The sequence below is a fragment of the Rattus norvegicus genome, chromosome 1 (genome assembly GCF_036323735.1).
Source record: "Rattus norvegicus strain BN/NHsdMcwi chromosome 1, GRCr8, whole genome shotgun sequence".
Taxonomy (NCBI): domain Eukaryota; kingdom Metazoa; phylum Chordata; class Mammalia; order Rodentia; family Muridae; genus Rattus; species Rattus norvegicus.
The window spans coordinates 264541398-264554224 of NC_086019.1; the positions used below are offsets into that span (position 1 = coordinate 264541398).

A 12827-nucleotide genomic window follows, 5' to 3' on the forward strand; every position below is an offset into this window, starting at 1 on the left:
CACAGGTATCAGAGTAATCTGAACCCATACGTGCCCACAACAAATATTTTAAGTACTGCCTGAGTGACTAAGCTTTGATTGATGGAAGATATTCGGAAGGATTTAAAAATGTAAATGAATGGAGATGGGTCGTGTTCTAAGTCTGTTCTACACTCACTTCTTTTACACTAATGCTCTATAAAGTAAAAAGTCCATTTACAGTGCTCATGTGAGCGTGGATCTGTGAGCGGCTCCATGAACGCAGAGTGTTGGGAGTGAGCCAGGGAGGAGCAAACTTCTTTCCAGACAACTCTGCAACACAGAGAAAGCCCTCTCTGCTGTGCGTCCACGTACAGGAATAGGCCTAAGCTGTTTGCAGGGCTAACGGTTTAGTGTGTAAGAACCAAGTAAATGTATAACTGTCACTTGTCGGTGCTGACGTGGTTTCTCAGTGACCCCCTCAGTGGTGAACCCGCAGTTCCCAGCATGTTACCAACTAAGTTTCTTCCCACCCTTTCCCTTCCCTGGAGGCACCTTCCAACTCAGAAACTAAACCCTGCCGGCCTCTGCTTTAAGAGCGGTGCATGACTGACCTAAGAGAGACTCAGAGTCCAAAGAGAAGAGAGAGCACTAGCACTTGAAGGAATGCATCAGTGCCTAAAGACAATAAAAGGAGAGCCTCGCCTCCTGCTTCCGGGGAGGCCCCTGCGACGTGAGCTGTAACGAGCCTTCTGCATGTGTCTCCATCTTGTCAAATCTCATTAAAGAGTGCTCCTGCTTTCTGTCGATTGAGCTGTCCAGAAATCATTCATCATTTTTAGTGTAAAAAAAAATCATGTGGTTATTTAAATAATATCATATTAATGTTAAAGTTCAGCTGTCACTTCGTGGTGTGGCTTAATCAGATGTAGCATTTAGGAAAAATGGTTTATTCCGGCTCTTCGCGGCTTTCAGGTTGGCAGACTCAAATAAGGATTTATGGCTTTTTGAAACCCATGTGCTGCTGCCCACGTTTCTGCTTGATGTACCTCACCCTGGGTACAGGACACTGCAGACAGTTGTCTCAACAGATAGAGCATCCTTTCATATGGTGTTTGAATAAATTTGCAAGTCATTTACAGAGGGTGGGAACACAAACAACTTCTGCAGCCTTTGGACTTTCTAGAGGGAAATCACACCCACAAGGTGGCTTCCCAAGGCTGCCATCTACATGGGCTTCCCGAGGCTGCCGTCTACATGGGCTTCCCGAGGCTGCCTTCTACATGGGCTTCCCTTTGTAGGAAACGCAGCTCTGCACTGTGTCATCTCCTTTCATGACTTGTCTAGGGCCTCCGTCCTCAACCTCTCAGTCATGACCCCTTTGAGAGTCACATATCAGATATCCTGTATATCAGATATTTACACTACACTTCATAACGGTAGCAAAATCACAGCTATGAAGCAAACAGTACATAATTTTACGGCCGGGAATCACCACAGCATGAAGAGCTGCGTTAAAGAAAAGGTCGTTGAGGATAGTTTTAGCTCCTGGGTTTTTTGTTATTCCAGATGAATTTGCAAATTGTTCTGTCTAACTTTTTGAAGAATTGGATTGGTATTTTAATGGGAATTGCATTGAATCTGTAGATTGCTTTTGGTAAAATGGCCATTTTTACTATATTAATCCTGCCAATCCATGAGCATGGGAGATCTTTCCATCTTCTGAGGTCTTCTTCAATTTCTTTCTTCAGAGTCTTGAAGTTCTTATCATACAGATCTTTCACTTGCTTGGTTAAAGTCACACCAAGGTATTTTATATTATTTGGGACTATTATGAAGGGTGTCGTTTCCCTAATTTCTTTTTCGGCTTGTTTCTCTTTTGTGTAGAGGAAGGCTACTGATTTATTTGAGTTAATTTTATACCCAGCCACTTTGCTGAAGTTGTTTATCAGCTTTAGTAGTTCTCTGGTGGAACTTTTGGGATCATTTAAATATACTATCATATCATCTGCAAATAGTGATATTTTGACTTCTTCTTTACCAATCTGAATCCCCTTGATTTCCTTTTGTTGTCTGATTGCTCTGGCTAGAACTTCAAGAACTATATTGAATAAGTAGGGAGAGAGTGGGCAGCCTTGTCTAGTCCCTGATTTTAGTGGGATTGCTTCAAGTTTCTCTCCATTTAGTTTAATGTTAGCAACTGGTTTGCTGTATATGGCTTTTACTATGTTTAGGTATGGGCCTTGAATTCCTATTCTTTCCAGGAGTTTTATCAAGAAGGGGTGTTGAATTTTGTCAAATGCTTTCTCAGCGTCTAATGAAATGATCATGTGGTTTTGTTCTTTCAGTTTGTTTATACAATGGATCACGTTGATGGTTTTCCGTATATTAAACCATCCCTGCATGCCTGGGATGAAGCCTACTTGATCATGGTGGATGATTGTTTTGATGTGCTCTTGGATTCGGTTTGCCAGAATTTTATTGAGTATTTTTGCGTCGATATTCATAAGGGAAATTGGTCTGAAGTTCTCTTTCTTTGTTGGGTCTTTGTGTGGTTTAGGTATAAGAGTAATTGTGGCTTCGTAGAAGGTATTCGGTAGTGATCCATCTGTTTCAATTTTGTGGAATAGTTTGGATAGTATTGGTATGAAGTCTTCTATGAAGGTCTGATAGAATTCTGCACTAAACCCGTCTGGACCTGGGCTCTTTTTGGTTGGGAGACGTTTAATGACTGCTTCTATTTCTTTAGGAGTTATGGGGTTGTTTAAATGGTTTATCTGTTCCTGATTTAACTTCAGTACCTGGTATCTGTCTAGGAAATTGTCCATTTCCTGCAGAAAGGACTTCAGGGGGGATCACTATCCCTTAACTCAATCAATATTACAGAGCAATAGTGATAAAAACTGTATGGCATTGGTACAGAGACAGACAGATAGACCAATGGAACAGAATTGAAGACCCAGAAATGAACCCACACACCTATGGGAACCTGATTTTTGACAAAGGAGCCAAAACCATCCAATGGAAAAAAGATAGCATTTTCAGCAAATGGTGCTGGTTCAACTGGAGGTCAACATGTAGAAGAATGCAAATCGATCCATCCTTATCACCCTGTACAAAGCTTAAGTCCAAGTGGATCAAGGACCTCCACATCAAACCAGATACACTCAAACTAATAGAAGAAAAACTAGGGCAGCATCTCGAACACATGGGCACTGGAAAAATTTCCTGAACAAAACACCAGTGGCTTATGCTCTAAGATCAAGAATCGACAAATGGGATCTCATAAAACTGCAAAGCTTCTGTAAGGCAAAGGACACTGTGGTTAGGACAAAACGGCAAGCAACAGATTTGGAAAAGCTCTTTACCAATCCTACAACAGATAGAGGGCTTATATCCAAAATATACAAAGAACTCAGGAGGTTAGACCGCAGGGAGACAAATAACCCTATTAAAAATGGGGTTCAGGGGGTTGGGGATTTAGCTCAGTGGTACAACGCTTGCCTAGGAAGCGCAAGGCCCTGGGTTCGGTCCCCAGCTCCGAAAAAAAGAACCAAAAAAAAAATGGGGTTCAGAACTAAACAAAGAATTCACAGCTGAGGAATGCCGAATGGCTGAGAAACACCTAAAGAAATGTTCAACATCTTTAGTCATAAGGAAAATGCAAATCAAAACAACCCTGAGATTTCACCTCACACCAATGAGAATGGCTAAGATCAAAAACTCAGGTGACAGCAGATGCTGGCGAGGATGTGGAGAAAGAGGAACACTCCTCCATTGTTGGTGGGATTGCAGACTGGTAAAACCATTCTGGAAATCAGTCTGGAGGTTCCTCAGGAAATTGGACATTGAACTGCCTGAGGATCCAGCTATACCTCTCTTTGGCATATACCCACAAGATGCCCCAACATATAAAAAAGACGCGTGCTCCACTATGTTCATCGCAGCCTTATTTATAATAGCCAGAAGCCGGAAAGGACCCAGATGCCCTTCAACAGAGGAATGGATACAGAAAATGTGGTACATCTACACAATGGAATATTACTCAGCTATCAAAACAATGCCTTTATGAAATTCATAGACAAATGGTTGGAACTGGAAAATGTCATCCTGAGTGAGGTAACCCAATCACAGAAAAACACACATGGTATGTATGCACTCATTGATAAGTGGCTATTAGCCCAAATGCTTGAATTACCCTAGATGCATAGAACACATGAAACTCAAGACAGATGATCAAAATGTGAATGCTTCACTCCTTCTTTAAAAGGGGGAACAAGAATACCCTTGGCAGGGAATAGAGAGGCAAAGATTAAAACAGAGACAGAAGGAACACCCATTCAGAGCCTGTCCCACATGTGGCCATACATATACAGCCACCCAATTAGATAAAATGGATGAAGCAAAGAAGTGCAGGTCGACAGGAGCCGGATGTAGATCTCTCCTGAGAGACACAGCCAGAATACAGCAAATACAGAGGCGAATGCCAGCAGCAAACCACTGAACTGAGAACGGGACTCCCGTTGAAGGAATCAGAGAAAGGACTGAAAGAGCTGAAGGGGCTTGAGACCCCATAAGAACAACAATGCCAACCAACCAGAGCTTCCAGGACTAAGCCACTATCCAAAGACTATACATGGACTGACCCTGGACTCTGACCTCATAGGTAGCAATGAATATCCTAGTAAGAGCACCAGTGGAAGGGGAAGCCCTTGGTCCTGCTAAGACTGAACCCCCAGTGAACGTGATTGTTGGGGGGAGGGCGGCAAGGGGGGAGGCTGGGGAGGGGAACACCATAAAGAAGGGGAGGGGGAGGGACTAGGGGGATGTTTGCCCGGAAACCGGGAAAGGGAATAACATTCGAAATGTAAATAAGAAATACTCAAGTTAATTAAAAAAAAAAAATCGGGGGAAAAAAAAAAAAAGAAAAGGTTGTAACATTAGGACCCTTGAGAATCACTGTCTAAAGGATAAACAGAAATAAAACTCCCCAGACAGACATTGCCTTGTTTTGTCTGAGCTAAGGACGCAATCAGGTCCCGTGGTGTTGCGTGCAGGACAGTGGGTTTCACTAGGCACAGCTGACGTGTGGATATCCGCCAAGACACCATGGGCAGTCGCTCCTGTAACTGGGGCTTAGGAGCCAAGTGCAGAGTGGTGGCTTAGGCTTTGTTTCTAATTCCTATCCCACATGTTGAATGGCTGATTTTCTAGATACAAACATTTTGCCAACTACTTCATTATTTGGGACTTATTTCCCCAAAAGTAAGTCTCTCAAGATATGGGCCCAGTGCCCCTTTGTAGACCACAGTCTTTTACCTAAGGCCCTTCCTGAGGCTCTGTCCTCCCTCCCATGCCCCTGCTCACATGGCATGTGTTGCCCGACCCTGAGGAGGGGACTGCAGCGCCCACATCAGGCACTCCTTGTTCACACTAACACTGCGCAGCCACATTGTGGGGCAGCAGGTGCTTCTGACTGTTGTGAGTCTTTGAGTCATGCATTTACCTATGAACGAATAAACTCGTTGATTTTATATAGTAAATTCTGTGTGGCTGAAAACAAATACAAACCAGAGGATTCTAATAAAGAGAGATTCCTGGCTGTTTTAACTTTTGTTTTTAACTTTGTACAACGGACAGAGAGGACAGGACAGCACCCATAATCTACCCAGGTTACCTAGCAATGGTGAGTCCATCATGAAGCCAGGAGGACCCGTGTTCATCTGTACCAAAGTCTGTGCTTGTATCTACTTACACATCTATGACAGTGACCAAAGAAGTGAGCATGGAAGTTTATAGAACCCAGAGCCTCTAACCACTCCCACCCATGCCTCTCAGTCTTTTGTTAGCTTCCTTCCTCCCTCGTGTTCCTGTCTGTTTTCCCCTTTTACCCCGGCTTATTCATGTCTTCAGTAAATATTAATGTCTGTGTGCACATCCCAGGGATCCAGAAATACAAACACATCTTTCTTTGCTTTTATGGTGCTTCAGTGTACAGAGAATATGTGCACAAAAATAAACTATAGAAATTGCCTAGTTCCCAGGGAAACTGCTCTGATTCCCCACCTCTCACTGTTCCTTGCAGATTCCTAAGAGGACTCCAGAAGTACCATAACCAGAAAAAAATAAATTAGGGAAATAGAATTAGGTTTGTTTAATCATAAACTAAAAATGCTTTACAAAAACGTTATACAGAAAATATTGACATGTCTAGTTCAGTGAAATAGCACCTGATCCAGTCAAACAGAAATTCTCTTTCATGTAGCTGTAGCATCTTGTCAAAGAAAGAAAACAAGGGAGAAAATTGGTCCGTTCAGAATTATAATAGTAAAACATGACATCAGAATGAAGCCATAGCTGATTCCTGGAAAGTAATTTTTCCTTTCTCTTGACATAGATGGAGAGCTGCCTCGGGACAGACCGTTCATTTCCTGCTCTCTAGACAGACTTTAAATAAAGTGGGGCTCAGATAATAATGAAAATAGCCACAAAACAAACAGACGTTCATGTGATAACTGGGGCCGAGGAATGGATTTCTCATTGAGTCTCACTAAATTCCGTCAGTGTAATTGGCTGTCCTCAGTGTGGGGTGTCACTGGAGGCTCAAGGGTTTCTTCCTGTGTGTGCTCCCACATGCACGCCGGCAAGCACACACGCTTTATGCATCTATGGAAATCCTTTCTTTCTTTTTCTATTTTAACTTGGATTCTTTTTGCTGTTATTGTTTTTCAGGACAGGGTTTCTCTGTGTAGCCCTGACTGTCTTGGCATTCACTCTCTAGACCAGGCTGACCTTGAACTCAGAGATCTGTCTCCCGGGTTCTGGGACCATGTGCTGTGCCGCCACCATCTGTAACTTGGATTCTTATCGTACCAAACAGTAGTGAGAATCAATAGTAATAAAACTTGAGATTTTCAAGACTTTTATTTAAAAAGAAAGGAAGTTAGGATTCTGTTTCTTTCCCCTCTTGAGAAGTAGATGATAATTCGAGATTCGTCTTTACTAGCATCTTCCCTAGAAATGCCTGCATTGCTGTAGAAGGTAGCAAAAGTGTAGTCTGGGAGCTCCCTCAGCATGAAGTTGGAAGACATGTTCCAACCGTATGTGCCAGCTACATTGTCTGTGCTGGTGTCCGGCTTACAGCAGGGAACAGCTCCTATTTGATGAACTCAGTGTCATCTCCTTTGACAATGGCCGCCATACATATGATCGGAGAGCTGCCTGCCTTCAGCAGTGACTTCTTCCCCCAGTGGCTTGTAGGACTCCTTTCCCAGGGCCTTGGCAGTGCATCTGCAGCTGAAAGACCACAGCAGACAGTTGCAAGTGCAGCGGCCCGGCAGCACCGTTTGTGCTAGGCTGGTGAGTGTGCTGGGGGACAACAGCCCCTGTCCTTGCAATCACAGCTCATGTGTACGCATGGTCAGCTTGTAAAATGACAGATGAAACACAGACGTGCAGACAGACGACTCGTAAGGGTAGGTGCAAGACCAGTCCACTGCAGACACTCGTTTGTAGAACCAGCAGACTTACTCTACAGAGGCCATGACCACATGTTTATGCTGCCGTAGAAGACCTTAGTCTGTCTATGTCCCAGGTGATCTTCTAGCGTGTGAGACTCAGCAGGGCTTTCAGCAGTGAGGAAGGGGCTGTGGGATGCACTCCTGGTTCTTGTGCACAGGAGAAGCTGCTTTTCCCGAGTGGCTCCCTCTTCTTCCTTTCACTCTCACACTTCCCTTCCCTCAGTGGTGATGGCTGTACACTGACTTGGGTGGCGTCTCGAAGTCTCAACCTGGAGTTTCTCCAGCCCTTAACCAACTATTCCTCCTCCAAATAAAAGCATTAATCATCTGCTCATTCTCAGGCTTCCCCAGTGGGACCTGGGCTAGGTGCACACAGCCAGGAGAAGGGGAAGCATCTGTCTTGGTCCTGTTTGGGTGACTAAATGTCCCACTCATCAGTTGGATTGCTGCCTCTGTCCTGTGGCCTCTTCAAGGCCAAAATGGTAATGCTGCCACTGAGTTGAAGATTAACTTTGTTTCCCTATTCAGATCCTTCCAATAACCTTGTGTGCACTGGGCCAGGCCCAGGATTCACACTTCGAGCCTCAGCTACTCGGAGGGAGCGTGAGGTAAAAGGATCATTTCAGACCAACTGACAGGGGAAAAGACACTACCTCAGTAGACAAGCAACAACAGTCAAAAAATAAACATCAGAAAAAGCCAGACTCTTGCTCTGGTGTCACTTACTGATGTACCAAGGCTGCCACTCCTGGCTAGCTCACACAGCAAGCCCTCATCTATCTGACCCTGTATTGTCCGCCATGCCTGAGATCTTACTTAGCCCTAAACCTCCTGGCATTGTCCCCGTTGGAGAGAGGGAAGTCCTTAAGGACCACAGCAAGGAGTCGATCAAGGCTGTAAGGCCTGCTGGTTCCTCTGAGCAAACTACAGGAGGCTCCCAATGGCTCTACTTCAGAGCAGTTCTCACTGCCCAGTGGCAAAGGGAGAGCAAACTGGCCACTTGTCACAGTGCTGATTTCTGCTGCTCCGTGACCTTCTAGGAGTCCATTTCTTCTGCCAAACAACTACACACTAGACAAAGCCTCTAAGTGACGACAATTTTAACATAAATTGAAAAATAAACACTTGGATAGTATATGTGGACAACTGTCCCTCTGTTCCTTGTGGCCTTGATGGTCCCTCCTAGCTAGAAGGCACAGTAGCACTACCAGGGTTAGATGTTGGTCAAAGTGGTGGTCAATATTTGGTCACCTTCAGAATGATTCAAAGGCTTATGCTTTCATTCTCCTTCTAAGAAATACTTCAATGGGTAGTAGCATGGGCCTTTAATCCCAGTCCTCAGGAAGCAGAGGGACCTCTGTGAGATTGATACCAACATATTCTACATAGCAAGGTGCAGGCCAGCCAAGGCTACACAGTAAGACCCTGGAGAGAGGCGGGGAGGGGCGTGCAGAGGGGGAAAGGGAAAGGGAGGGGGAGTGGTCGAGGAGCTGTGAGGATCAGCATGTGTGCCTGCAGTACCTGGATCTCCCTCATGCTTTTCTGTGTCGCACCAGTGTTCTCCTGGCGGGCAGACGACCCTGTAGCAATTCACAATGAGCAGTTTCTCACCCTTCTCCTCACCGCCACTCCTGTGGATGACTCATCACCCACAGCACTCGTTCCTCTTGTCCATTAGAGCTCTGTCTTTGCCATCCACACTGCACAGAATGTTCTGAGTATAAGTGATAGAAACAAGGACGAGATTGGCTACACACACACATACACTCACACTCTCACACACATACACTCACACTCTCACACACACATACACTCACACTCTCACACACATACACTCACACTCACACACACTCACACTCACGCAGTTACACACATACAGTCACACTCATGCAGTTACACACACATACTCTCTCTCACACACACACACTCACACATACACTCACACACACACACTCACGCATACACTCACGCAGTTTCTCTCTCTCACACACACACACTCATACACACACTCACACAGTTACACACACACACACACACACACACACACAACCAAGCCAAGGAGAGATACCCTGTAATCTAAAGGCTCAGATGATGCCATTAGTCTTGGGCCTTGCTCCTGGCCACTCACACCTTTCTTGTCGGGGGTTTGTCACACCATGGGAACCAAGTCTTGCCACCTTCTTTATTTTCTCTGTGACACTCAATTAAAGGAGCTATGTATGTCATTTATATGGGGTGGGGTGCTAGGTGTCCTTCTTAATTTCATCTGAAGTGACAGCATGGAGTCACATTGGCTCTTATTGGCTCTCCTCAGATAAGTCATATACGTGATGTGATGGTCCAGAAAAGGGATCCTGTTCTAGGGACAAACACAAGGCACAAGGTTGAGGATATCAAACCCAGGAAAGCAGGCTGACAGAATCACAGATCTTTCCTTCGCCATTCTCCAAGGGAACACCCATGTCTCTTCATCAGGCCCAGGTCTCAGCCACACGGCCCTGCTGTATCCTTCAATGCTGTGGGGTTCCCATAAGACCAAAGCCCAATCTCCCTCGCATCACATGACTGTAGGTATGTCATTAGCACCTGAATCTCAGTTCCCAGCCACAGCCTTGTTCCCACTCCCTCCCCACAGTATGCTACAACCAGTAATCAAGGGAGGAAGGAAAATCAAGAGAGGAAACACCCAACCAGAGAGCGACAGGACTCGGCCAGTGTGAACCTCCACCAGGTGCAGATTCACACACAGACTCAAACATTCACACTTGGAAGAAAACGGGACAGAGGTGGGTCATTGGTAGCCAGACATCTACTGGGGAATATCCCCATGCTGGCGACCTGAGGCTGGGCTTTTCTTGAAGAGGGCACAGAAGCAATGCAGTTGAAACCACGTTTTCACTTCTTGTACACGGAAGCTCACTTGGGAGCACGCTCTGCCCGTGCACTGAGACTTACCCCCTTTATCTCATCACAGTAGAAGGCTTATACTTCCTCTCCGTTGCCTGCCACAATTTGACCTGTTTCTTGAATTACCTTTCTCTTGCACCGTTCCTTTCTCTCCACACGCGTGCCGTTGTTTAACGCAACGGAGTCATGGGAGCACTTTACCTTCACCACCCGTGAATGCCTTCTTTGAACGCAGCCTTGAGCTATTAAGTCTAAACAAGGCGCCCCAGTATACACAAGTAATGGAGCCGCCCACCCCTCCCCTGTAAATGGCTGTTTATTAACATACAGCATCAGACAATTCCAGGCTCCTGCCTGCCCATCGCTGCCTGTTTCATTGTGCGGAGAAGGGGGCCTTTCGCACCTGTTTTGTTTACTGCTGGAGGTGGGGACAGCTTCATAAACCCAGGGTGAGAGTGTCTCCTTTACACACACACACCCCTTTTGCTGCTACCACCATCGCCTCCATGGCCACCACCACGTTTTTCTGTTTGAACACTCACACTATAGATGAGCATATTCACACATCAGTTCTAAAAGGATTGCTGTGTTATGGGACGGCACAAAGCCAGCTCAGTAACAGCTCATGCACAGTGCAGGTGGTCAGCCCTCGCTGCCACCCAGATCAAAAGTCAAACGACTGTGAAGCTGCTTTTCAAAGTGCAGTTGGGGAGACAGGCCCAGTTCATCTGCACGGACAAGAGCGAGTTACAGATATACATCACAAACCCGAGCACAAAGCGGGGTTTCAGAATCTCAGCGGAAAGAAACCCAACGCTGCTGGGTTTAAGGGCATCTCTGGCTGATTTTTGTTTTCTTTTTATATAATTTTTTCTATAAAATTAGTATCTAACTGCACGGCAATTGGTAATTATTATTTATGCTTTGCTGCTGTTCCTAAAGTAGCTACGAATCTTTTAAAACCACCTTCAGGGCAGGAAACGGCTCCTTTTCACGGCCGTCTTTTATTTTCTCAGCAGCATTTAAAGACAGATTCCTATTTATACCACACAAGCAGGTTTGTCTGTTGTAAACAAAGTTAAGTGCTGGGAATTGTGCCTTCCCAGAAAAGTTTCCAGGGATGTCATAATAGGAAACAACTGTGGGTCACTGGAGACTGACATCTAGGTATTAAGAAAGAATTCTAGAAAAAGAAAGCAACACAGTTTAAGAAGCACATTTAATATCCAAAAATGAAATTACAATATTTCTGAAATTACAGACTCTGAGGTTGTAATTTTTCATTTTAAATTGTCTCTGACGTTCCTTGACAAGACAGCAGCTGGCATGAAAGGAGGTGTGTTCATTCTTTTGACCCCAATGGTCTTTATAAAAGATTTTGCAAAAAAGAAAAATGACTTATTTGCCAAAGTTATATTTAAAAAAAATCTTTAGATCTGACATGTGAATATCAATTGAAAATGCTAGGATGGTAAATTTAAGTCCAGTTTAAAGAGGGTTGGCACGGCTTGACATCGAGGGAGAAGACTTTCCTGTGTGCTACGCCCTCATCCCCCATGTTCTGCTCCTTAATGGTTTTATGGTATGGGGAAATCCTGAGGACATGTTCATCTCCAGTCAGTTAAAGAGTCTGAACGAGGTCCAAACATGCCATGGTCAAAAAACCATGCTCTCTGTCTCAAGCCCTAAGGAAGTGGTTCCTCTCTTTGGCTGACTTCCCGGAGTCTCTGAACCACTAGACTTTTCTGAGTTTGTGTGTGTGTGTGTGTGTGTGTGTGTGTGTGTGTGTGTGTGTGTGCCTGTGTGTCTGTGTGTGTGTCTGTGTGTGTGTCTGTGTGTGTGTCTGTGTGTGTTGTGGGTGGGTGGGTGTGTGTGTGTCCAAGTCCAGGTCCTAAGGTATGTAGGAATGAGGTACCATTGTAGAGTGGCAGCTGTGTGCTGGCTGGGTAGGTACCACACAGTCACTTGGGTGCCCTCATCTTTTTGAAGTGTGCTGGTGTAAGAGAGGCTTCTATGTCGATTCTGTCTGAAAAGTTCAGTTTCTTTACGTATGCTCGTGAAGTCAGGTCGAATCAGGAAAAAGTCCATAAGGGCCATCGTGACCATTAAAATGCAGTGGGGACTGTAGTTAACCAGGGCCACATGTAGTTTCATGTAAGATAATCTTTATAAAACTAAACACACACCATCATCACATTTATATTCTGGGCCGAGTACCTGAGAGTGGGTAATTTTATGAAGTACATACACACATTTGGATTATGGCGCTTGAAGCTGATGTTAGACGAGCCTGCCATCCGCTCCTGTTCAGCTCTGTGAGGGCCCCTGCTGCATGAAGCGGGCAGAGCAAGTATGCGAGCTTGAGTCTCTCTTTTCCCTGTTCTGCCACCATTACCTCATGGCCACCCTTTCTTCAAGATTCCTAATCCCAGCTAACCCCCA

The 12827-nt window shown here is 45.1% G+C and overlaps 1 protein-coding gene across 12 annotated transcripts in view; it reads left to right on the plus strand.

Moving 5' to 3' along the window:
• Positions 1 to 12827, plus strand: part of Vti1a (vesicle transport through interaction with t-SNAREs 1A) — a 305634-nt gene that overhangs the window by 179860 nt on the left and 112947 nt on the right. For 4 of the 12 annotated variants that reach the window (XM_039090089.2, XM_039090081.2, XM_063273054.1 and 1 more), the window contains one exon: positions 510 to 10168. The exons of the other annotated variants lie outside the window; for them this stretch is intronic. Coding sequence is in view for 3 of the 4 variants with exons in the window: in XM_039090081.2 (XP_038946009.1) it covers positions 510 to 567 (58 nt within the window). In the remaining variant the exon portion in view is untranslated. Of the gene's footprint in view, positions 1 to 509; positions 10169 to 12827 lie in introns of those variants that run through there. 12 annotated transcript variants of the gene reach the window in all.